This window comes from Saccostrea echinata, unplaced genomic scaffold, assembly GCF_033153115.1.
Source record: "Saccostrea echinata isolate AGI-Se365-2 ecotype Australia unplaced genomic scaffold, CSIRO_AGI_Sech_v1 ptg000001l, whole genome shotgun sequence".
In the NCBI taxonomy this organism is placed as follows: domain Eukaryota; kingdom Metazoa; phylum Mollusca; class Bivalvia; order Ostreida; family Ostreidae; genus Saccostrea; species Saccostrea echinata.
In genome coordinates, this window is record NW_026889750.1 from 26,990,001 (window position 1) to 27,017,039 (window position 27,039).

The window sequence follows — 27,039 nt, forward strand, 5'->3', positions numbered from 1 at the left end:
CATTGCTATGACTACTACCACTTAAAGCACCACTGCGATAGGCACCTAAACCGTACCTAGTGGCAGTGGTACTGGAGGAAGGAATATAATTAGACGAAAGACCGGAAGTGGGCATTCTCCATTCTCCAATGGGGTAATTTTTAGACTGCAAGTAGTCCACTCTCATAGTCTTACTAAGCACTAAAGTAAGGATCCTCTATCACTTGCTATTTAGTTGTCACTTCAAAAATGTTCAGCTTGAAATTCTTTCACTATCACTTAATTGCTTGTACTAGATTGTTCAAAATATAACTGCTACTTCAAATTGTACATGAAGGTTAAAATTTTTTAGATATTCTTGAAAGCAAAATTAAATAAATAACTATGTACAATCTGTCTCTAATGAAAGAAAAAGTTATCTTTTTAATACAATAAAACTACTAAAATCCTTAACTGAATATATACAAAATAACTGTTTTTATGTAGGTAATTTTCCACTACATGACTGATGGATTCCCCTCCATAATTAGTAAAGTAACTCCACAGGCACTTGTCTAAAAGTCACTTGAGATTGTTCTTTAACTTTCACCATGTAATTATTCACAACAATCTCACAATCCTCAGAAAATATTCCTCGAAATATGAAAAGAGGTCTTTATACAAGATGGCGCCCTCTTCTCCAATGTTCTGGCTTCTTACTCAGAATATAAGCCAGTATCACATTTCCTACACAAGAGCACCTTCTAGCTTCTCCAAAAATCATAGGCTATTAATAGTTTCACATACACTCAGACTTACTAACTGCTGGGGCTCACCAAGGGGGGAAGGCTGCTGGGGCAACCAAAGAATACAAGGCACCAGATGGTCAACAAATCAGACACCTACACAGACAACAACTAATTTCTCCCCAGGGGGTGGTCAGTTCTTATATACACCAGAGGTTAAGGGGATAAGGCAATCCCTCTGCTACCCCCACAGAAGATAAGATGCTGCAACACTTCTGATCCTCAGAGATAAACAGTCAATCTTACTGCAGATTAACCCATTGTTGTTTTTAGTCAGTTTGCCTTCTAGAAAAGATCCAATGACCAGTCTGTTAGTATTACAAGGCAATGATGCAGTGTTGTTATGACACAGAGTTCATGCCACAGAATTTCCTCTGAACTTGAAGTAGCCATTCTGGACTGTTTCCTATAGTCAATGACAGGCCTATTCATTTCCCTGCCATCTGTACACCAATACCATATTGAATCCACATCAAGACAGATAGTAATCCAATATTCTGAGATCACTGTCATTGACAGCAGAGTCCACACTTTTCAGGCCTACATTTCCATCCAAGACAAAGGAACTTCTTGGACTTCAATTATTTTGATAAACATACCAGTATTCTATCACCTCATCTTTCCCCCGACAAATGGAAATCAATGGTTTTCCAAGCTACATAACCTGTTCACAGACTATCAGGAAACTGTAGTTAAAAATTCACCATCAAACCCTGCTCCCAAACTAATTTTTATTCAGTGTGATTATTGATTAAATCTCAGGACTTAATGCACTATATTGGGTGTAATTTCACAGTAACTACACACTTGCTACAAATCTTGTAGCCTACACAATGAGGAAAACCAGTCCTAACCTTTTATGGAACAATTAAACTTCTAAAATCAATTTCAACAGCCTTAGCCCTTGAAAAGACAGTGCTGTTTCTCATTTGCTACTACGACCATAAGAACACCTGCCTGTAACATACAGCTGTTCTGAAAGAAAACTTTAAGTGACAATTGGACAAGTGCATGTGTTCTTAATAAAATAGACTCTTGGTTCATAATGAACCAACATACATCAAACTTCCTATTTTCCTTGTTTTTTATTTTTATCATCTACTCATTCATTTTTTTTTACCTCCCCCACCCTTGTCTGAGCTGTTCTCCCTCTCTTAATCCCATTAATACATCACTATAATTATGTATCTACGCACTTCCTCAAAGGAATGGGACAAAAGCCAACATCCTTCTTGCACCCACCCCAAAAACAAGTGACAGCCATGGAATAAGCTTCCAATGATGTGACATAAGATAATGTAAAAGTTCAAGTAACATTTCCCCCTCAAATTGTTATATTCTTTTTGAATCATTCTTCCTTTCAAGAGTATCAACTTTTTTGTTCTATTTCACAAGAAATATCATAATAAAATTAATGTACAGGTTTATGGAATCCGAAGAAAAATAAGAAAATCATAAAAAATGTATATTTTTTACACTGTGATGTTTTAGTTCAGTGGCAATTCTTACAAGCTCCTGATATGGCTAATAGCATATTTTTGCACACACACTACACAACAGCCTTAAAACTGTTTCTGCATTCATGATTTGAGGTTATCTGTGCCTCATGCTTGATCTTAAAATATTCATCTCATTCAGTTTTGCTGCTTGAATTATAAACTTAACATATTAGGACCCCCTTGATTTTTTTTTTTGGTCGACTTACCTCTGATCACCTACAAAAGATTTCCTAGTCATTTTACATCACTCACACATTTTCATTCGCATCCACTTTCTCTTCATAGAAAAGTGACCAAGTTTACTTTGGACCAAGCACAAGGTTGTAAAAATCAAACAAAGATCTATATATGTCTCTCTCTTAAATTCTGACCCATGTTCTTTGTTTAAAATTTTCAAGGTATATCAAGTCTTAAGATCCTGTAACCTTGATCGTCTTTTCTATCTTACATGACATCTCTCAGATATGACAGCCCTGAGAAGTACATGCACCCCAGGTGAAGCGACACCTACCCGACTAGAAGTTGAGCTGTATGTGGATTTGTGGTGGTGACGATAGCTGCGCCGATGCCGCCTGCGTTTGTGGTGTCTGTGACGACTGTGGTAGCTGTCACGATGGGATGAGTAGCTGTCAGAATCACAGTGGTGGTGGCGACGAGTGTGGCGTTCTGGTGTGGGAGATCTCTCTCTGGAATAGTTTCTTCTTCTTTTCTCGTAACCATAGTCACAGCTGAAAAAAAAATTACCAAATAAGTAAATCGTACAGTTTAAAGAAATCTTTAAATTCAAACACATAGCATGGAAGGTGATATGTTGACATGCTAGCTATGTTCACTATAAAATAAGAAAGATTTTCCTTGTCATAAATCTGAGTTTTTTAATTACCGGTAACTCTCATTTAGCACTCGAATCATGCTTATCACATGTATTAAAAAAAAAAAAAACAGGCTCTATAAAACTTGTATACCCCCATTATATCTATAGAGAATCTCTACTTATAACAAAGTCATACTTCATTTTTATAATATAATAATATAAAGTTATGAATATAAAACAAACTATAGACATAATGAAAGGGTGTTCATGACAGTTCACTGTAGGCATATTTTGCCAAATTTATTGATTTTTACATTGACAAAGTTTGATCCAAGAATATTTGATAGAGGACAAGCTTGTTCTAACCTCTGTGATTTAGAACATAAGGTCCCCATAACAAAAACCCATGTCACTAGTCCTATACACATTGTACATCAGTATCAAGAATATAACAGTCCCAAACAAGATAAACACAAATATAAAAAATGTCACAAGTTTGATACACGGAACAAGAGATTTCAATGATACTTATGTATCACATGACCCCTCTTGACAATCTGTTTCCTGTATTTTATTCATGATTCCATAGGCTGCCTACTAAATTTTGAAACAGCTAGTTTATCACTGTAATTTCAGAATGCTCAAGAGGACTGTCAATTATATTTAAATTTTGTTTAAATTGTCTTACAACTTGTCCTCTGTTTTTCCTTGAAATTTTTTGTAGAAATTACACATAATGCATTTTGCCCTGCATTATTTAATACACCTACATGTAAGTGGTTAAAATTGTACCAGCACTTTGTGTACAATAGCAGTTTTTAATATTTAACTCAATCTAATAGGAGGGGGGTGAGGATTATGGAGAAAACAAAGTCTTAATTTCATCCAGCATCTTAAAGGATGTACAATTAACCAATGCAGTATTTATTATTACACCTCATTATTTGCTTAGATTAGTGTTACTTAAAAGAAGACAAAATGAATTATTCTAGGCCTACATTGTGTCTTGGCAGGTCATAATAACTACATTTTGTATTGTAGATTCAATCATTTCCCCATTCCATTTGCCCAGTGTTGATTTAGAATGTGGTACCAGTATAATGCTGGCAGGATGACTCATTCCTGGAGAGATCTCAGAAAAATAGTAACGTGTGCAGCTGTGTGCATATCCTACGATTTGGAGCTTCAGTAAACACACAAGTGGGCAACATCTACAGGAAACATGCTCATTTATTGTCTGGGCCATGCAGAAAAAAGAGCATAATACTTGGGAGTTTAGAAGTATGTCCTGTATTCACAATTAAATGTAATCAACTCCATTAGGTGTCTGAAATCAATAAACTGAGCAGACAAACAGCTCTGAGACATGCAGACTCTGTACTCTGCATACAGAACTAAATCCTGAAAGTTGCAAAAAACTACTAAGGCTTGTTTGAATAAAGAGCAGAACATAGACCTCGATCTACGTTAGTCTCGGCGATGAGTCACAAGAATATAGAGACAATGATTATCATAGACAAAAACTTCTTTCAGAGAATGTACATATTTAAATTTTGAACAAAAACATTTCATACAAACTTAAGCTCCTTCTTGGGCTTGAAATAAATTATCTGTGAATATTTGTCTATTTGTATAAATTGATCAGTTCCTCTCCTTTTCCTTTGCCTCTATTCATTGAGACATCCACAGAAATCTGCCTCTACATCAAAAAAATAGTTTAAATGCATATTTATTAATATAATAAATATTTTTTTTAAAGTTCTTTTTAAAAAAACAAGTTTCAAGTTTTCATTAAAGAACATAAAAAGTAAAAACAAAAACTAAACCATACAATGTTCCATAAATCTTGAACATATGAATCTTGTTTACATCAAAATCGACTAAGCAAAGCTGATCTCCCTTAGAAGCAGTTATAAACTGTTCTTTACTCGCTAGCTATAATAAGTGAATTTAACAGAAAGCAAGCGAAGAATAACTAAGCAAGCTAAATTGTGCAAGCAGGGAAAAAACAAATTATCTTTTTTTTTGAATTAAAATCAATCTTAATTATGAAAAAAAAAATTTCAACACATGAAAAAGAATAGGAGTGAAACGATTCACCGCAGTATCGATTCACAGCGGTATTTTTTCTCAGTTTGATACATGGTGCAAAATCTCTAATTTTCGGTTCGGTTCATTTTTCAGTCGGGATCGTTATTCAGTCAGGTCTACATAAGGTAAAACACGTTACTCAGTGTAAGTAAGTATAGAAAACGTAAATTTTTGAGGACTGATAGTTTATAACATAATTTTGACAGTCAAATCAATCTAATCCATTTCTTCTAGTCAATTTGCAAATAAAAATTCGTAAATTAAGTGACTAGATTTAGTAAAAGAAAGCATAAAACAACGCGTTGAATTTGTTTCCTTCTATCAAAATGTATCGTATCGAAAATAACCGTACTGAGACAAAATTATACAATACGTATCGAACCGTGAAGGAGGTGTATCGTTTCACCCCTAAAAAAGAAAGTAGGAACAATAGTAAGTTGACAGCACTGTTAGCACAAAACCATTATTCAGTAGTGACAAATTACAGCATGCTTAACAGTGTAAACTTTTATTACCCAATTTAGCTTGTGAAAATTGAATTTAGCTTGCAAACAAAATTTTGCTTGTGGTGACAAAAGTTGAAGTCTAATCCTGTATTACAGTTAGTCAAGAATGAATCTATTGTAACAGCAGGCTGTAAAAGGCATCTAATAATAAAGAGTTAAACTGTGGAAAACATTAGTTTGAAGTCTTGTGTACTATAAACAAATTATTACTAATTAATCACGTGTAAGGCACAACAATTCTCCACAAGGCAGCTCACTTGAGCATGTTTTACACAAAACTTGACTCTATACTTCATTAAGATGCTTGCTTATCAAATAACTATGATCCTGCTGTTCGTGAGAAGAATATTTTTCCCATACATTTTCTTGTAACAGAGACCCCACATTGAGACCCTACCCTAGCCCCAGGGACAGTGATTTATTTACACTACACAGAAATCCAAAGTGGGGGGTTGAATAAATTTTTCATTTTACAAAAACCTGGTTCCCAGAACTTGACCTGTATTTTCTGGTAAAACACCTGCACATGCAATTTTAACCTTAAACATATATCCCTACAAAAGTTAGAGAGCGGAAACTGAAATTTTCTTATTTTTTACAAGTTCAAGAGGGATAACTCTGTCAAAAATCATCGGACCACGACCAAATTCGAACTTGACCTGCATTTTCTGGTAAAATACCTGCATATGCAACTTCAACCTTAAATATACATCCCTACAAAAGTTAGAGAGCGGAAACTGAAAATTTTTTATTTCTAATGTAACGTGACCCGATGTTGGGTGTTACAAATATTTTGTGGGTCCTCTTATTCCTGAGATTTACCTTAATTAATTAAAGAGATTTGTTCAACTTTAAAAATAAAGTTATTAAAACAATAAAATAATAATTTATGATTAATAAATACAATAAAGAAATAATTGTGGATAAATGGGTCAGGACATATAAATAACAATAATCAGTTAATTGGGTCACCCATAGATCAATTTACCCAATGGAAACATAGGGGTAGCATCAGATTCCTACTATAATGAGTTGCAAATATTTACCATGCATTGAAGCAGTTCAGTCAAGGGGTTAAAAGAACTGACCAAGGTCTCAAACTGAAGAGGACATTCAAAACCAGTCTATGCGAAAGTTTTTTTGACCACACAGGACATTCGGTCCTGTGTAATCAATGAACCCACAGGACCGAACCAAATTTTGTCAGACCGAAAAACCTAATGTAAAAAAGTGAAACACATGAAAATACAGAGTAGTACACTAGCTTAACAGCTTTTCTTTAGCAAGGGATCACTCCTGCATAATACTGTAAATGGACCATGCGGTTTTAATCACATTCATTTACATATTTTGATTTCTGCGATATTTTTTTTACTTGTAACAAACATTTAAATGATACTGCATCAAAATAATAATGTTCAAAACTGGACACTGACACATTGGACATTCTTGTCCGGTGTAATAAAAGATGCATCGGACCAGAGGCACTGCACATCGGTCAGGTCCGACATTTTTCGCATAGACTGCAAAACCACGCCTTTATATACCTTTCGTACAACGGTGTGAATTACTTCACACGCGAACAACAAGCGGTACTGCTAGTATTCATGCGATGTTTGTATAGTTACAACTTTTGCACCAAGTAAAGGCTTTAACATCATAAAGGCAGGAAATGGGATGAGTTGTTGTTTGGAAATCGTTTTGGAGATGATGCCAAGTTGATTTTGGGTATGTCTGTTGAATAACTTAACCAGGTGGCCATTCATTATTATGAGACGGCTGATCTATGGAGGAATTTCGGGTTTGTACAATACAATCAGATGATATTCATGAAATACACATATAAGATGAAACATAAAGCATACATTAATAACATACAGTAGTTGGTGATATTCTCATGATATCTATATATAAAATTATGACATACAGATGTAATATTTGGGCATAAATCGGGGTGATCCAATTTGGGGGTTGTTTTGGTTGGGGGAAATTCTGTAATGTTCACCAAGTTCAAGAGGGATAACTCTGTCAAAAATCATCGGACCATGACCAAATTCGAAGTTGACCTGTGTATTCATACGACATATTCATATGTCAAATCGGAAAGTGCTAAGTAACATTCGCTTGTCCATAATTTTTGTTCACTGGTACCTGATAAGTGGACAAGCATTGTTGAGCCTTAAAGTTTTCTTGTTGCCATTTTAACTTCACAGGTTAAAGTGTTAGACCTTTTGTATTCAAGTTATTATACACAAGAGTTTAAAGTTGTTTGCCATCAAATAATAGAAAATATTAATTTATAGTACAACATGCTTATGATGAACAGATTTATAATGAATTTACAGCAAAATGATTTACATTCCCCATGGTTTTAAAATAGTAAACTTAACGCTTAACAGAGTCAGATATAACAAATTATGTTTATAAAGACGCATATATGTACTCTGAGACCAACTTTAAAATAATGTTTGTTTACCCCATCCCGACTCAGAATGAAAAAATTGGATAGGTAGGTAGATAAGAAATTTCTTTTCCCAGAAAATTTCAAAATCAATGCTGAATTTTGAAATCTATTTCCCGGAAAGCATTAAAAAAATTATTGCTTCCTAGAGGTTAGAAAAGTTTTGAATGCATTCTATTTCCACTATTGAAGAGTTATACTTCTTAGTGTGCTCTTTTGTGAAAAAGTCGGAAATGCACAAATCTTGCGGGATTTCTGGGAAAAACATAACATAAACATGTAAACAAATATTGAATGTCGATGAACAAATCCTAACAAAATGCAGATGAAATATTTTATTGTTGTGGACTTTATATACATTAAGAGTAGAAATGACAACAATATCAATTTTTATCTATTGTTGATCGTATGTATCTACTTATTGTATGGTACATTTAAATACAATACATGCCTCGTAAATCTCGTATTTTTTATTAATGGATGATAAATTTAGGGTTCTCGCTCTCATACATATGTCTTTTAATTTGTATATTCTTTAATTGGAATGACAAATACATTCAACATTTAAAATTGGATTGAGGGCATGTTTTGTATTATCCGCAACACCATGCTGTCCCAGTCAGACGACCAAACACGCCTCTAATTTTGAAGAGTTCACTAATGGAAATCAAACGTATTGGGCCCTTTTTAGCCAGATGGTCAGGAGAGGGTAACCAAACAATTTTTTGAAGTTACATTTATAGCTATACACGTAAAGTAAGGTAACAAAAATTGGTTCCGTTTTTACCTCCTTGAATCATGCCTTCTTTTTCTGTAATGGTCTGAATAACCTGGACTCCCACTCCGTCTTCGAGGCATCTAAAGCACAAAAATGAAATTGTATGAATTAAATGCTTGTTAAATTTAAAACAATAACCGATTTATTTACCGACTCCGCATTTAAATATCAGACACAGTTTTAAAGTCAATTTAACTATAGATATGTGGGGTTATTCAAGTTCAAAATCTGTGAAAATTTTAATTTGCACAGAAATAACAATTATCATGTTCATCTACACTCAATCTTGTATTTTTATTTTTGACCTCAGATACGCCATATATAGCTTTAATGTTTAAAATCAATCTAATTAAAACCAAATGAATGTTAATTAAATAGTAAGCCATTCAAATTTGCATGTTTCTACAAAAATTGAAAAGAAATTCATGGCCATAAATTCAGGGGGTTTTTTAATCAAAAGTATGCAGTGTGCAAAATTAAGAAAGAAAACGAAAAAATCATTGGGATATTTCATTCAAAATAGCCAATAGCCACAGAACTTGGGCAAATGGGATTATTCACGAGTATGAAACAAAAAAAATGTGCATTTTTTTTAATTTCTTATTCATATAAACTCATATTCCAGGATCTGACAAATTATCTCATTGCCTGACACCCGGGGCTAGTGAATTTTTAATAGGCACTTGCCCGTGGGCAAGTGACTTAAAAAAAAAAATCAATCAATAAATATTTTCAAGAAATGTCATAGTTAAACATGAAATTAAAATTATTTTTAAGAGTTATCTTCCTTTGCTTGACACACTTTGTATGCGAATTAGTTTGTGTCATTGTGTTGTATCTTTAATCAATTCTTACCAAAAGTTTTAAGTATTTAATTAAGTGACAAATTGGCATTGGAGAAATGGAGAGTTTTTTCACCATTATAATGCAAAAAACGATCAGAAGCTAATGTCAAGTACATTGTCAACAGTGGTCAATAGCAATGTTAGCGAAAGAACCACAAAACTTACGAGTCTAAGCATACCAAGAATGAGAAAGAAACACAATGGAAACAATTATTCTGAAAAAATTTTACAGCAAGAATCATGACTATGGCTGAAATATACTACTGACATGAATGGTGTGGTACTTAGTACTTACTGGCGGGTGTTTTGAACCGTCACTAATATCCAAAACACATTCGAGGTTGCAAAATTTTTTTGATTTGGTGACCAATTTACTCATTATGATCAATATGAAGTGCCGGACAGTAGAAAACAATGAAGGAATTCAAAGAAGTACATTTTGTTGTTTCAGATGAAATTGATACTATTTCCTCACAAAAGTTATCTTTAATTTATAGATTATGTTGGGACAAGTAAAAATTGAAGTAGGATAAGTGAAATGGATTAACAATATGTAAAGGTTGGTTTTCTTGTGACAGTTGTGTTTATTTTATGTTAAAATTGTTAATATCAGGTCTGGTACAATCACTAGATTTAGCTACGTAGCTTAAATAACATACATAGCTTTATTTACCTACCTGAAGTAGCTTTATTTAGCTACTAAATCAAACTTATTTCTTAAATTAGCATTTTCCCCAGAAAGTGCAGAAAATTGCACTTTGATGCAGTGATAATTTTCAACTTTGAACTCATCTGAAAACAGTTCATGAAAAAATCACTCTTGGAGATGTCTTTTTCTGCGCAATTGCAATCAAAGTTCTAAAAGTTTGGGGCTATATACAACAGTTAATTTGTGAGCAAACAGTTACTTGTTGAATGAAATAACAAAAAAAACCAGTTTTGGTTAACAAGCACAATGTGAAGCAATCACACTTATCCATGTCTCATCGCACAAGGTGGTCACACAAGGTGGTGTACAATTACTCAAACAATGGAAATACATCTTTTCCTTAAAAGTGTTCAAACGCAGCAATGTTAAAACTATCTCTGCTTTGGATTGCTTTTTAAATAATACACTGAATAAATATTAGTAGACATTTACTTGTGATTTTTTGTCTTTTTAAAATAAATTTAAGGAAAAACTGTGAAAAGTTGCCTTGAAATTGCTAAATAAAGCTACCTGAGATATAGTCCGAAATATCTGACGTTTTCCAGGCTTTTTTCGTGACTTTGATATTTTATGTGCCAGGAAAACGTCAGAACTGGCGCCATTACGAAAACTGGAAATTTCACCGTCTCCAACCGGAGCTGATTTTCGATACTTGCGAACTGAATTAAATGCCGAACTTACAATTAATCAATAGCACAATGCTTCTAATACTCACTAATATCGATGAAAAGAAAATATCACTCTACATTTAAATACAGGTCTTGCAAGATTTTAAAATGCACGAATTGAAAACAAAACTCGAGGGTCTAATAAAATGTTTTCACCGGACTGTATATTTTATAAACAAACCATAAAAACGATGTTGATGAGTACTAATGGCATTGTTCTCTTGATAAATTGTGAATTCAGCATTTAATTCAGTTCGCAAGTATCGAAAAATCAACCCGAGAATGCCGCCTCCAGTTGGAGGCGGCGAATTTCCAGTTTTCGTAATGGCGCCGGTTCTGACGTTTTCCTGGCACGTAAAATATTAAAATCGTAAAAAAGCCAGGAAAATGTCAGATATTTCGAACTACCTGAGGTAGGTAAATAAAGCTACGGTAGGTAATTTTAGCTACGTAGCTAAATGTACTGATTGTACTGGACCTGAATATAACACATCTGTTACGTACATTCAGACGTATTTTAGACGAAATGTCAGTTGAAGTGTAGGCCATCCCCGGTTTGAAATTTACACGTTTTCCAGAATCAAAACAAGAAGGCTTGCAAAGAGAAGTGGATGTAGGCGAAAGCCTGTCCACTTCTCCAAAGAGAATATGTATCATCTGTGCAAAACGTGACAAAGGTACAGAAAAAAATGAAAACAAGGATCCCGCTTCAAGAAAATACTACACTCAATCAATGAAGTTTTAATTATAATATTACTACCATATTTTCTTTTCTTTTTTTTTTAAAAAGAGTACTTTGTGTAAAAAATATTCAGTTGTTTCGCGACCAGACGCATGCCAAAATGGCGGCTAGTGTATTTATATCCTGAAAATGCTTATTTACCTGGAATTATTACTGACATAAATGTAAATAGGCTGACCAACATGTAAAATAATATGTATTTTAAGAATCTCACATTAGAGTTCGTCGTTTTGGCGGCTCTATCCCACAAAAAGTCAAATTTTAATGTACTGGCGCACCTCGACACAAACGTCGTAATAGCATCCATCAAGGAATGAGATAATTCGCGATTGGGTGAAAGGGGACCAATCAAAATTCTTCATACATTAAGATTTAATGATCTGATAAAATTGGAAATTTTTATGAAGAATATGCATACATTCTCATCAGAGAGAAGTTCATTTTTTCTTTCTTTGGTATGATTAAATGATATTTCGATTTAATAATTTATTTTATTATAGCATAAGTATTTTTCTTTTTTTAAATAATTTGCCGAACTATCCTGGACAAATATAAAAAAAATTTAACCAAATGAACGGTTATTATAAGTCTTTATGTGCTCTTCGGAAATATAAATAGGATTTTTCTTCAGAAAATTATATTTAGACAAATATTGAGTCCAAGAATTTTTTTTTTGGGGGGGGGGGGGGGTGTTGTACCTCTGAAGCATTGCATCCTTTCATTATGCATATATTGATTTATTATAGAGTTTGAAGTAGTCTCACTTTAGAAAACAAAAGGCTCTTTCCTCCGTGAAACCAAAACTTTCTTTTCATATTTTTTTTTTTCAGCCAATCGTGCCAAAGCTTTAATTGTTTCATGGGGGATATGATTACAGTACAAAATACAGCGCGAAGATGTTTGTATTATAATCATTAATCAGTTAATATGAAATGAGATTGCAGCTACAAAATTTTCCTGTGTGAATTTGATACTATTTAACTTTACATGGATTTAACATATTGAAAGATTAAGTAATCATTTATCCATATCCTTTATTTATTTATCTATCTATTTATTATTATTTGTTTTTTTTTAATTTTGTGACATTATAGTCTGATTTTAACAGACAAAAGAATGTGGGCGCATTTGAAATGGATTCGGCAGGAATATTGCGCACTTTAAAAGTGAAGATTTTATTGGGCTTTCGCATCAGCATTCTAATCATACATCGGAAATATAGCTAGATGTTATATGATACAAAATGTTATATGTTCCAATCAGTTTTTCTATAACATGTAATTTGCTATCTCTGGGTCGCCTATCTACGAAATTTGTGTAATGTGTATTTTGTGCGAACTTTAATAACAACAGAACTTGCAAACATTTGTAATTTAAAAAAGTATATAAATAACAAATAATTAAAAAAAAGAAATAATGAAATAAAAAATAAGGAGAGCGAACACTTAAAAAAAACCCCATAAGATATTATCCCACCCCCACCCCTCACATCCTGTAAATGCGATGCTTCATTAGTGGTTTTAATCCGGTAATAAGTGCCCCGATATAGCGAACATGCAGGTATTTTTATTTGAAGTTTGATACGCTCATATAGCATTCATATTTTGTTTTAACAATTTAAGACGATCGTTTGTCACTTTGATAACATATTTAATTTATTGATTTATTAGAGTTTAAAATAAAGTAAAATTCTGATTTCCTCCTACATTTACATTTATTTAGTATGCCCTATAGCTGCTGACTAATTTTATAAAATTATACTATTATGTCGTATCCAGAAAAAAATCACCTAGGCTCTTTAATATTACAATTCGTTGACAAGGTATTTCATTGAAGTGTAACATTTTTTTGGCATGACTTTCTTATAGGTATGTCCTGATGTGGTCAGCCGACCAAACCTTTGACAGGACATTTAAACAACGAATGAATCGTACTCACGATTCCTGCAGACTAGAAACTAGATACACCCATCTTTCTTCCAACCCTTTTATCAAGAAGAATTGTAAATAAAAGCAGTTGCTATGTAGACATTGGTATTAGAATTATTAATCAATTATAATTTTGAAAATGTACGTTGCTGTAAAAATTTTAATGGCAGAATTGCCAAACATGTTGAATAATGCGTGTGCGTGTAAAATATAAGCGGGAATCAAGAGTTCGTGCGCGTATAGTTCTTTTGAATTTACTGGGATATTCATTTATCATACAAACTTTTAAAGAAAAAATTACAGAGTGAAGGTCTATACAAAATTTAGAAAATCATATCTTTGTATGTGTTTTGTTTGAATGTGTGAGTGTGTGTGTGTGTGGTGGTGGGGGGGGGGGGGTACTAGTAGTCCAACTTTCCAAAAGAGAAAACTTTAGATTGTATTACATTAATGTGGGAGGATTTTGGTCATGCTGCACTGAAAAGCGCGGCCTTTCAATGACGATTTCCTTAACTTCTGACAAAATATGTGTATGTATGTGTGTGTGTGTGTGGGGGGGGGGGGGGAGGTTGGTCATGACCTAGATATATTCCAAAGAATTTGACGGGACTTTTATTCTAAGATAAATAAATATACATGTATCTTAAATTCATGACATTGTTCTGAGATAAATATAAATGTTTTTTTCAACACAAACAGAAAAAAGATATTGTATGAATACTTTTTGAGCATATTGAATGAAATATCAAGAGATAACGAACAGTGACCATTCTCAAAAGTCCATTTAAGCAACACAGATTATCAGCAGAGCCAACACGAACCTCTGAAAACAGAGGTGGATCAGGTGCCATGGAGGAGTAAGCATCCCCTGCTGATCGGTCACACCCACCGTGTGCATGATCTTTGTCATGATCGGGTAAACGGAAAAATCGGTAGACAATTCAGTGTGAAAATAATGGCCTAACAATTTGTATGAAAAAAGTAACTCAACATTCGACTATCGACAGACTGTATTCGCAAACAAGGTCATTGTATCAACCATAGAATTGGCGAAATGTTGATTTTAAACGAGATTATTTATATCCTTGCACCATCAACTTATTTGTCAATAGTCTGCCTCATTTTAGAAATTGTTCGTACGTAGAACATACTCTTGTGTATCCAATTAATCAATTGGGAGACATCAAATCTATGTGCAGATGATAGACTATTAGTGTTATATTGCTACAGAACTAAGGGTAGGTGTCGATAAAAAAAAAAAGGTCATCACGTTTATCATAAAGTTCAATAGAAAACAGTTTGCTATCAATGTCTTTTTCTAGTAAACCCTCCAATTAAAAATGAAACTGTAACAGATGTGTCAGACTCTGTGGTGTCTTATATTTCTTGGTCAATGGGATATATCGAATCATTGTAAGAATGGAAATAAGTGGTGTGATAAAACGCCATCGATATTCATTATAAATGTTCGAGATGAAGGCCACAGCAAGAGACTTCTTCTTTTCATGTAGAAGTTTTCGAATAAAACCTGCTTCATATAATACAAAAAAACCCAACATATTCTTCTAATAACGGGATATGATTATTACCGATGGAAATTCCAACAGATTATTGGAAGACCTGGTCTCCGAAAACGGTTTTAAATGGGGAGGGGGGGGGGCTCCCCCCAAAAATCTGACAAGCACAAAAAAGTCCAACCTCAACAAACTTATTTCGTTGGGGGGGGGGGGGGGGGAGAAGGTACTGGACCTTTTGCTAACATTTTGCTAACTTTTTGGTATTTTTTTTTTTTTCAAATGCTGGTATTTGCCAGTGCTCAACCTTACAGCAACAAAAATTAAGTGTGTGTGTGTGTGTGTGGGGGGGGGGGGGGCAGCAGCTACATGCAAATTTACCACAGCAAAAATACCTTGCCCGAAAAAGTCCCCCCCCCCCTTCCCCCGCTTTCTACGAGTCTGAGTCATAGATATTGGTAATGATAAATTCAGTCATCTTTTTAATATCAGCCTCGGAGTACTTGTGTGTAGAATCAGATTGTTTTTTAACAGAAATTAAAACAAAATTTTAATTTTATTCATTTTTGTTAATTGTCATTTTATTTTTATAGCTGTTATTTTATTTTTCTCATTTTTAATTGAAAACTAACAGCTGTTAGGAGAATTTGAAGAAATAATGTGATCAGTGTACAGCAAATATTATAGGCTCGAGATCGAAAATCCATTTCCGGAAAATCCGGTTTATAAATTATATTCTATTTTAGGCCGATAATGTTTACAGATGGCGCTGAGGAGGAAAATCTTATGACAGACGAGACAACATGACATGTGAACATTAATAAAGAATGAATAGTAAGTGATACAGCTTAAAGGTCAAGAATGTAAAGATCGCCATTTGTTTTTAAGGTAAAGGTTTGACCAACAGTTGAGTTTGTAAACTATTTTGATATCTTTATGTAACAGTGTACGGTTGAAAGGTTGAACCTGTTGAAGAAATACAGTGTTCTTGCACAGGCACTTGGGGTATGGACCCCCCCCCCCCCCCAACTTTCCCATTTTTTTTCTTTTTAAATCTGGAGTCGAGTCACCTTTTTCCTATTTTTGTATTCTAATATGCACTGTATGTTATCAATAATATAACTCTTTTGTCTCTATAAGCTGTTTTTAAATATATCGTTTTCGACTGATACATAAAAAGAGAGAAGGCTTGCAACTCTTTTCTCATCGTCTGCATCACCTCGCTTAAACTTTGCCTGATTATTTATCGAAAGAATAAGAAAACATGAAATATGCATACATCAATAAATTTGTTATACATTCTTCTTTCTTTTCATATTTCAATTTAATTTTTATGTGCCCCCGATTTGTAAATATTTCGATTAAATCATCCGCATCTAGGGTAAATTTTGTTGATGTGCACCAGCTGATGTGCTTGTTATATATAAGTGTCTGGTGCAAACAGATTATCAAACTGTTGAGGTTTGTTTTGATTTCATGCATTTTGAAATCTTGTGAGACTTGTATTGAAATGTGAAGTGATATTTTCTTTTCAGCGATATTGGAGAAAACTCGATAGAAGCATTGTGCTAATGATAAGTTGTGAGTTTTGACATTTAGTTCGATTTGCAAGTATCAAAATTGAGTTCAATTTAGGACCGCAAAATTTCCACTTTTCATAATGGTGCCGGTTCTGACGTTTCCTGGCATGTAAAATATCAAAATTGTGAAAAACGCCTAGAAAACCTCAGATATTTCGGACCACTTTAACAGTTGAATGGGGAAAGGTCATCTATAAGATACTTGCAAACCTTGAAGGATTTCTTAGCCTTAAAAGTTTTTGCGGGGGTAATACCTTTAGGGCAAGTGCAGTTTGTTAATTCATTAATCTTGCACCTTTCATATGAAAGACAATGATGCCTCAATTTTACATAAACTTCTATTTAGCCTGCAATTATTGCATCTCGAAATGTCCCTTTTTTTAAAAAGATTTTTCTGACCTCACAAAATGTGTTTTCTTTGACATCTCCTCATTACACAGGACATACTTAACTTCTTGGATATTTACATGGAAATTCTGCCAAACTTAGAAAGATGAAGTAATGATACCTACAAATGCACCTTTAACATGTTTAATGAGGATGCATTTTCCAGTTTTTGGGCAGAGAGATGCAACAAAATTTTTATTTGTAAATCTTTTAAGTATAATTCATTGCTATGTTCCAGCCACCCTGTTGGCAGTTGCTGTGCACTCAACAAGTTGTAGAATTCTTTCATCTGGACTCAGAAAAAATTTCCCTGAGCACTATGTAATTTTCAACTTGAATTTCTTGCATTCATATAAGTCAAACCTCATTATTTCAAACTCGATGGGATGAGAAAAAACTTTGAGATATCCAAGGGTTCAAGGTATCGAAGGTAAAGTACTTAAAAAATACATGGTTAGGACTTCCCAGTCACTTAGACATATCCATGTTATTCGAGATTTCCATGTTCGAGATACCGAAGTTCAACTGTATGTTGTCAATTGAGATTGCTACACAAGGTGTGCACCTGCACCTTTTTGCTGCGCTCACTAATTAACTTTTTCATTTCAAAACACATTGAATTTCATTGAAAATCTGAGGAAATATTTTTTTAATAAGATTTATAGCTTTTTTTTTTTTTTTTTTTTAATTGATTTGTTATTTCTAAGAAACCAAAGTTATTGTAATGTGTTTTCATTTTTACTGTATATAGGAAGGATTGTTCAGGTGACTGGGGCCAGTGGGATGGCATAATTTAGTGAACTGCTGAATGCTCATGGGCAGAAGTTCATGAGAGTATGAATTTTTAATTTGTTACAAAGGGATCTTAAAGAAAAAGCATTGCTGAATGAAAATGCTTGTATGTGGAAATGAATAGCTAAAATAGCAGGTTACCTGAACACAGCTGTATTTTATTCAGTTGAAGATAAAGGATATTCACAAGAAGATTAGAGTATAGTTGTCAGGCAGCATGTCTGTCAAAAGAAAAAAATTACTATTTTGACTTTTTATAGTTCAACTCTTTCTCTAGGAAGCTCCCAGGAAATTATTTCTAGATTTCTCTATTCTCTCTGCACTGAGCACCACTAAGGAGGTCTCAAAATAATGGAAGCTGTTTCTGTTTTAATAGTTATACCATTTTACATATAAACCTAATAATACCAATTTACATGTAATAACTTTGAATTTCAATTTAGTGAGACTTGAACAAATAATATTTACTAAAATTTAAATTCAAATCTATTAATGTTACATTTTGTCTGATTTATACAACAGAATTTTTTTTTCTCTACTTCTTGCTATCACCAAATCTTTCATGAGCAGATCATGCAGTAATCTCATTTTTCATAAGTACATCCAGTTTACTCCAATAAAAGTGATTTTGAGTTATCCTTCTTGGTTAAAATAAAAAAAAAAATGAAAATTCACAAAACTGTAAAAAAAAAAAAAAAAAAAAAAAAAAAAAAAATTTAGGGAATTACTTTTTACTGTGTAAGGGCACAAAAGAAGGGAGTGATACAATCATGCAGAGTTATCACTGAGGACAGTCTTGAAGGGGGGGAGGGGGGTCTATGGATCTATGATTGCTGATATCAATGGTGCAGTTTGTCATTCTGTCATTTTCAAATAATTCCCTAGCTGACAATGTTTAATGAAACAAAACATTTGTTGACACAGTAGGCATTGGAGTTGGAAATGTTGGCAGACAGACCTATGTTGCTTTCTGTGGAAAACATCATTAGTTTCAAAGAATGGTGATATGAATAAAAAAAACATTATGGTGATCTGGAAAGTTGGATCACACTATGAAAACAGCATTACATCCCTCCCACCCACCCCCACCCCCCAAAAAAGGTATATGATAAAATTATATTATTAATCCTCATTTTCTCCTTTCAGGAAATGGCTGTAGTTTTTCATCAATCCTAGCATCATGACACAGTGGGATCCACTACCCACCACTCTAACAACATTTGGGCCTCTGAGTTCTGAGGAACAGCAGTCCTCAGGTTTCCTGTATAAGCTTCTGAAAAGGACACAAAGAGGTAACTATCATGTGTAGTCAATTCTTTTTAGCTCACCTGAGCCAAAGGCTATAGTAAGCTTTTCTGATCAAAAGGTGTCCATCATCTGTCTGTCTAGCTGTTGTCTGTAGTCTGTAAACTTTTCACATTTTCAACTTCTTCTCCAGAACCATTGTGCCAATTTCAACCAAACTTACCACAAAGCATCATTGGATAAAGGGGATTCAATTTGTTCAAACAAAGAGTCACAAGCTTTTTCAAGGGGAGGTAATTAAGAATTGGAGAAAATTCTTCTCAAGAACAACTGGGCCAGAAAGGTGAAACTTTTATGAAAGCTTTCTGACATTGTATAGATTTAAGTTTATTTAAATCATGTCTTCTAGGGGTAGGCAGGGCCGCAATAGGAAATCAAATGTTTACAGTGGAATATAATGTCATTGCCCCTAGGGGTAGGGTAGGGCCACAGTAGGAGATCAAAGTTTTAAATGGGAAGATATAGAGGAAATAATTCTCAAAAATAGCAGGGCCATGATTGTGTTTTTAATATTCAAGCATTCTCAGGTAGTGTAGATTCAATTTGTTTGAATCATAGCCCCGAGGGGTAGGGTGGAGCGAATAGTAGATAAAAGTTTTACATGGGAATATATAGGAAAAAATGTTTAGAAATATTCTTATCAAGAAAAACAAGGCCATGATTAGTTATATTAATATGCAAGCATCCTCAGGTAGTCCAGATTCAAGATTGTTCAAATTATAGCCCCTGGGGGTAGGGTGGGGCTACAGTAGGGGATACTGGTACATATTTAACATTGAAATGTAAAGGAAATAACTTTTTCTGAAGAACAGCAGGGCCATGATTAATGTTTTTAAAATTTAAACATCCTAAGTAGTGCAAATTTTAGTTTGTTAACCCCCCCCCCCCCCCCCCCCCCCAAGGATAGGGCGGGATCACAATATATGATCCAAGTTTTACACAGGGCTGTAAAGGTAATTGTATTTAAAACCTTCCTTTCAAAAACATTCTGGCCATGATTAGTGATAAACATGTAAGCATCCTCAGGTAGTGCAGATTCAAGATTGTTCAAATTATAGCCCCCGGGGGTAGGATGGGGCCACATTAGGGGATACTTATTTTGTTCAAAGCATGACCCCCCAGGGGTAGGGTTACAAAAAATGACTAAAGTTTTACAAAGGAATGTAGAGTTAAAAGTATTTAAAAATCTTCCTTTCAAGAACATTCCAATCATGATTATCAATATGTCTCAGGTAGTGTAGATTCAAATTTGTTCAGATATGGCCCCCTGGGGGTGGGACCCTGATATGGGGTCAAACATTTTTATAGGAATAAAAGGGGAAAAATTGTAAAAAAAAAATTTCTCATTAACAGCAGGACCAGTATCACTCAAGTGAACATTGTGGCCCAGGGGCCTCTAGTTTAATATACTGAAATTAAGGACCTGTTGAATTACTCAGATTCATTGACATTTTGTTGTCCACTGCAATACATATTTTAGATATTTTTTGTAATACCATGTTGAAGTTTTCATCCTGGATTTTTCTAATTTCTTTTATCTTCTTCAGATGATAGTAAGGAAAGTTCTAAGTCATCCAGCAGCTCCCGTGAAGTGTCCATAGAAAGAGAGAAGGCTCTTCCAACTGTAATCCCAGAATCACAACCGAAACAAACAGATAATGGTAATTATAGCAAGTTATTTGTTATAGACCTATGTCATTTAAACATTGGTTGTTTTATTTATTTACCACCCTCCCCCTTCTTCCCCCCAACTATGAAAAATCTATAAAACTTTGCACTAATCAAAGTTTTTTAAATTCCAAACTGCACTACACTATTGTGTAACTTCCTTGTTAAAAAAAAAGTATATGTAGCACCCTAGGATGGAAAACTGCTATTCTTCCTCAAAATATTTTTAAAATTTCATTAAATTGCCCATTTTTGAATTATTTGTATTATTTGTTCCTTGTTAGAAAGAATTTTAAAAACTGAAAAAAAAAATCCATACATTTATGCAGCCTGTTAAGTGATTTGCCTTAGAGTAACTAGAGTAAGTATGTATTTCTCAAATACATTAAGGGTGTTGTCATTTTAGTAAGTGTTGAATATTTTTGTACAGAGGGAGGGAGTGATGAGGATAGTGGGAGGAGTCGAGCATCCTCAGGCAGTGAGTATACTCGACAGACATCCATCACCATGCAGCAGATGGCCAACAGAACTCGATCCAGTGTTCTCACTCGTCTCAGTAAAATTCTGGAGGGAAGGAATGTGGTCAGTGAAAAGTTAAAATTTATTTTTTTGTGCTCTGAGTTAATTATTTAAAAAAAAGAAAGAATGGTATATATACTAATTGGAGGTGCAGTAATTAAACAAAAATTGTGATCTTTTATAGTCAGTTTTAGTATAAACAAAATTACCCAACAGTATCATTTCTGTAAAATTTAAAAATATTTACAGACCCCTCAGGCATATAAAGACAGTGACTTTAAGCAGTACTGGATGCCCGACAGCAGTTCCAGAGAGTGTTACGATTGTGGTGATCGATTCACCACGTTTAGACGGCGGCATCACTGTCGAGTGTGTGGACAGATCTTCTGTAGTAGATGTTGTAATCAGGAATTACCAGGACGCATCATAGGCTATAAAGGTAGTATGCATAATTATTTTTTTGTATGCATTCATCCCTACTGTTTTAAAGATTTGTCAGTGATAACCTAAATGTATATTGAATTTTGTGTTTGGGTAGTCACATGTAGGTTAATCTGTAGTCAAAGTAAAATAAAAATTTCCTGTGTAATTCAGGGCACGTTTATAAGGAATGTTTTCCATGTTTTGATAAAGAAAATTTTTATTTGCATAGATATACATGTATGTTTATAAGGATTTTAATAGATATACATGTAGATACAAACTTGTTAGATAGAACATTCAATATATTGACTCATTACATTTGTAGATGATATGATTCTTCTCTTTCTCTCAACATATATATTTGGTATGTGTGCATTTTGTGGGACACTATACCTTATAAAGTGATGTTGTAGATGGTATCCAAGGATGAAACTACTATAGTACTGTTATTATAGCTCTGACATAATAGTTGTTACGTACTTATTGTACTTGTATTAGGTGGTATCCGTGTATGTACATACTGTGGTAAGGTGGCTCTCAGTGCCCTGCAGACTGAGCCCACAGGAAACATGCATGTAGAGAATGATGAACTGGGGAACTCCACAGAGTTAGAGCAGTCTTCACACCAGATCTGGGGCACCAAAGGGAGATTATCCTCAGATCTAGGCTCTTTAAGGTAAGTACAGATGTCCTCATGACAAAGTTAAATCATAAAGGGGAGGTTCTCTACCTGTATCAGTTCCTCAGTTCTCATAGCTTCTGTAAGTCAGTAAATACATTCTAGATAAAGGCTGTTAAAGTTTAGTAGAATAACTATTTGTGAAATCAATTGTGATAGGGGTACAACAAATCCAAACTTCACCAGCCAAGAATCTGTGACAGATTTCTGCCCAGAGCATATTGATGCCATCGATCCAAAAATCCTTGAGGTAATACAAAATGATTCATGAAATAAATCGGACTTTAATTAATTTCTGCTATGAAAAATGTGTTTTGATAATAAGCTTTCTTAAGAAATATATTAGTTATAAGATTTTGTTAATCAGTGCTGTAAATCAGTTGTTGAAACAATCATGTGTTTAACCTGTTACATTGTATATACAGGTATTTTAATTTCTTTCCCTTGATTTAGGACTCTGCACAGCTAAGAGAGTTATGGAGGAAGCTTTTAGATCCCCTTTCTGGTGTAGAAATGCAGAGCCACCGTGTCAAACTCAGCACATACAGAAACTGTGTCAGCGGAAATCGTGTGGTGGACTGGCTTCTAAGGAATGATAAGGTTGCTCAAAGGTAAGTATACATATAAAAGAGTATATTATTTTCATATTAACTGATTGTCCTTCCTCTTCTATTAAATGTTTTAAAAATAATCAACTTGAACATGATGTATAATATGACATAGGAAATCTGTTAGTATAGATATTTGAATGACCACTGTTACTTTTACAGATTGCAGGCTGTAGCTATAGGACAGGCTTTGTTAGATGCTGGGTTTCTAGAAACCATTGCTGGACAACCTAAAGTGTTCCATGATGATTTTAATCTGTACAAGCCTTCAGAGGTATCAACTTTCTGTTCTTTCACTGTATTTAAAATTTTATTACCAGTAATCAAGGCAAAATCATACCAAAACCAAACTTTGGCTGTAGAAAAGAGAATGGTCATGTGTTGAAATTAAAAGAATAATGAACTTGTTTCAATTAATTTGGCTTGCAAGATAAGCAATTTGATGATGAAGACTAAGTATGTGAATTTCCAGGTTACTGTAAATTTGTTTTTATTCATGAGAACTTTATTTTCCAATAATTACGCGAGACACTCTGCTCTAAAAAAAATTATTCTCACGTATATTTTCTTATAAAAGATATGCAAAAGTAACCAGAATTCATGAAAAATTTGTTTTGCTTATAAATACCAAATAACGATCATGTGAAAAAGAGATGTTGCAAAAATTAAATGATTTACAGTAATTGAATTGAATGTAAATCTTTGATAGACCTCCCCAGTAGATCCACCCCAAATTGAAGTGACAGATGTTGAATCTTCAGAACAGAGCATGGAGCCAGAATGGTTCAAATCCATCCAGTCAGATATGTCTATTGAAGAATGTGAGTCATTTATTAACATAAAACAATGGTATATCTGTAGAGGAATGTAAATGATATTATAATATTAATAATGTAATCTTCCATTATTGTAATTTACAGATTACCCTTTAAGTTTCATTCAACAGTTATATACATTATGTATGCTTTGAAATGTGTTCAATTAGTCCGTGACAATGAAAGAAGGTTGCCAATGAAATTTTTGTACATTTCTTGTACAGTTTCAGCTTCAGAAGATTACACTGAATCTAAGGATGCAAGGAGCATGAAGAAAAAAAGTTCTTTCACAGTTAGTCAGGATTATAGAACAAATGGATCTAAACAAGGTATAGGGTGGAAGAGAAGTTTAGATTTCTCTAGGCTTGTATGATTATTAATAAAGAGATACCTGAATATTATTATGACAGTATGCTTTTCTTATTTCAGACAATGATGGTGTGGAGTTTGAGCCTCTACCTAGGACTGACTTAGAGGGACTAGGTGGACAGGATGATTTGATATCAGGTCATTTTTGCAGTACATGTAGACATAATTTATTTTTTCCATTGCTCTGCATCCTATGTAAACTGTCATGTTTTGTCCTTTATAGAAGATTTGACAATGTTAGACTGACATTAATATGGTCCTATTTGTGGAACAAACAGTATGTTTGAAAAAAAAATTCTGTTGCGTGATTAAAGGCAGGACTTTATAGATGGATATTTTCGTGTGTTATATAATTGCATCCTAGTAAAAAGTAAATCCTGTAATTTTTTTTCCTGTAATTTTAATTCTACTTCTGTAGATTCCATGTTTACCAGTTCTCAGACTGTCACAGCAGATCAGCTGTCCAGTATGAACAGGGGGTGGAGACATATTGAGGCACTGAGAGAGGAAAATGGAGAGAAAGCAGCTTTCATAAAACTCAGGTCTGCTTTGACTTCACTGTAAATCTGTCAGACATATTTTAAAAAGAAATGACTGTAGGTAAGATCTATGAAACTGAGAAACAATCTAGACAACTTGAAAATATGAAGTCATTTGGAAGTCCCAACCACTTTTCTTTGATCTATTTTACCCTCATTATCTAAAACCCTTGGATATCTCAAAGTTGATTCTTGGTCCCTTTGAATTTGAGATAGCGAAGTTTGACTGTACTGTGTTAAAAATGCTGACAAGGAAAATAATTACTGGTATATGGATTGACATTTACAATGTACATTGTATATTAGGCCAATTTTATTGCAATGTAGTTTCTCTATAAAGTAAATATAAAATAAAATCAGGGATGCCCACAAAGACCACTTGCGAGATTTGGCCAGTCAGATGTTGACACAGGAGGGACTGTCCAAGTCCTGGCTGGACATCATATTAGGCACAGCTGACCGTATTAGTCGTTATGTTTGCCCAGATGTGAGGGTAGAGAATGACCACATGGACATTAGGAAATACATCAAGTTCAAAAAGGTACCATAAATTTATATAATTGTTTGTGTACAATGCATCTAAGTTTACTCATGGCTTGTTTTACTTGTGGGAATTTTAAATTGAATAAAGTGGCAAAATCTAATGAAATACAATGTACTTATGACTTAAAATATGTTCTACTGTAAAAAATATTAATATGATAAAGACAGTTATAGGATTTTCCTTTATTTACATCTTCATGAACTTTATGATCTCAAAATTCATGATTTCTTTCATAAAAAGTACTGAAATTTTCCATCTGCTTGTAATTTGAGAATTTTACCTCAATTTTGGGAAAAAAGAGGCAGTTTTCAATTGGGACCTGTATGCAAAGGATGTTAAACCCAGGATAATGTTCATGCTTTCATCTAAATTTCATTATTTTATTTTAATTTCTGGATATTAAAGATCCTGATTACTTGTTATGTTTATCAATAATTGATTGGCTGAATCTTGTTTAAGTTTTATTCAATGATAAAAGAGATGTCTTTTTTGCCACAGATTCCTGGAGGCAATAAGGAACAAACATGTATGATTCATGGGATGGTGTTCACCAAAAATATTGCCCATAAAAAAATGGCAAGTCAAATTACCAACCCCCAAATCCTACTGATGAAGGGTTCTATTGAATACCAGAGGAGGATCAACAAATTCTCATCACTGGAGCCTCAAATATTACAGGTAAATCACAGTTCAGTTACTGATCACAACTTGAATTTATATCAGTATATGTGTATTCATCAAAATACGGTGAGATGAACCACTTCTGAATCAATAAAAAAGTTAAAGACAATAACTATCTTTTATACTGTATACTTCATTTGGTCTTCCTCATATTACCTTGAGTATATTTATTTTGAATTTTATAGATATTCAGGGATTTTAAGAGTAAACATGATCTTATTTAGTACTAGAAAGTTCATGTAGTATTTTTAACATTTTCTAGAACTATCTTGTGGAAAAGCCATTAATTGGATTGTTTGAATATTTTAAAAATCATATTTTTAAATATTTTATAATCACTTCAAAGGAGGAGGAGTTTTTGAGGAACAACATATCTAAGATTGCCTCCCTGAAGCCTCGCCCAGACATACTTGTAGTGGAGAACACAGTGTCTCGTTTGGCTCAGGAATTCCTGTTACAGGAGGGCATCACACTTATCTTCAATGTTAAAATGGTATTTACTCTGATTAATCATTTTTTGTCATGATTCAGATGAAAAAGGTTCTACCTCTGCTGGTTGAACCCTCCCCCACAACCCCCCAGAAAAGAAAGCACATGCATTGGCAAAATGCTGGTGGCCTCTTTTTTCTCTAAAAAAAAAAATGGTATAATAGTAGACTTTTTTTAAATATACATGTATAATTTATTAATGATTTTTAATGTCATTAATTAATAATATTAGTATGCAAACATCCTCAGGTAGTGCAGATTTTTAAGTTTGTTCAAATCATGGCTCCAGTGGGTAGGGTGGGACCACAAGGTGGGTCAAAAT

General features: G+C 33.8%; 3 protein-coding genes across 12 annotated transcripts in view; 1 reads left to right on the forward strand and 2 right to left on the reverse strand.

Moving 5' to 3' along the window:
* The window catches only part of LOC133188213 (cyclin-dependent kinase-like 5), a 27,043-nt gene extending 14,832 nt beyond the window's left edge, over positions 1–12,211 (reverse strand). For 3 of the 5 annotated variants that reach the window (XM_061323599.1, XM_061323605.1, XM_061323593.1), the window contains exons 1-3: positions 12,092–12,211; positions 8,923–8,993; positions 2,775–2,991 (exon numbers count right to left, since the gene is read on the reverse strand). In XM_061323599.1, the coding sequence (XP_061179583.1) occupies positions 2,775–2,991; positions 8,923–8,993; positions 12,092–12,184 (381 nt within the window). In that variant the 5' untranslated portion in view covers positions 12,185–12,211. Of the gene's footprint in view, positions 1,305–2,774; positions 2,992–3,443; positions 3,522–8,922; positions 8,994–12,091 lie in introns of those variants that run through there. The other 2 variants (XM_061323612.1, XM_061323619.1) reach the window with 2 other exon arrangements.
* LOC133188259 (androgen-induced gene 1 protein-like) overlaps positions 1–27,039 on the reverse strand; it is a 423,009-nt gene that overhangs the window by 359,540 nt on the left and 36,430 nt on the right. The gene's annotated exons all lie outside the window — the stretch shown is intronic.
* LOC133188179 (1-phosphatidylinositol 3-phosphate 5-kinase-like) overlaps positions 16,176–27,039 on the forward strand; it is a 35,041-nt gene continuing 24,177 nt past the window's right edge. For 2 of the 3 annotated variants that reach the window (XM_061323562.1, XM_061323568.1), the window contains exons 1-10: positions 22,847–22,922; positions 23,126–23,283; positions 23,443–23,554; positions 23,990–24,101; positions 24,320–24,424; positions 24,525–24,602; positions 24,883–25,006; positions 25,364–25,544; positions 26,046–26,225; positions 26,575–26,721. In XM_061323562.1, coding sequence (XP_061179546.1) covers positions 23,186–23,283; positions 23,443–23,554; positions 23,990–24,101; positions 24,320–24,424; positions 24,525–24,602; positions 24,883–25,006; positions 25,364–25,544; positions 26,046–26,225; positions 26,575–26,721 — 1,137 coding nt within the window. In that variant the 5' untranslated portion in view covers positions 22,847–22,922; positions 23,126–23,185. Of the gene's footprint in view, positions 16,208–19,224; positions 19,384–20,946; positions 21,045–21,481; positions 21,634–21,819; positions 22,010–22,491; positions 22,670–22,831; positions 22,923–23,125; positions 23,284–23,442; positions 23,555–23,989; positions 24,102–24,319; positions 24,425–24,524; positions 24,603–24,882; positions 25,007–25,363; positions 25,545–26,045; positions 26,226–26,574; positions 26,722–27,039 lie in introns of those variants that run through there. The other variant, XM_061323575.1, reaches the window with a different exon arrangement.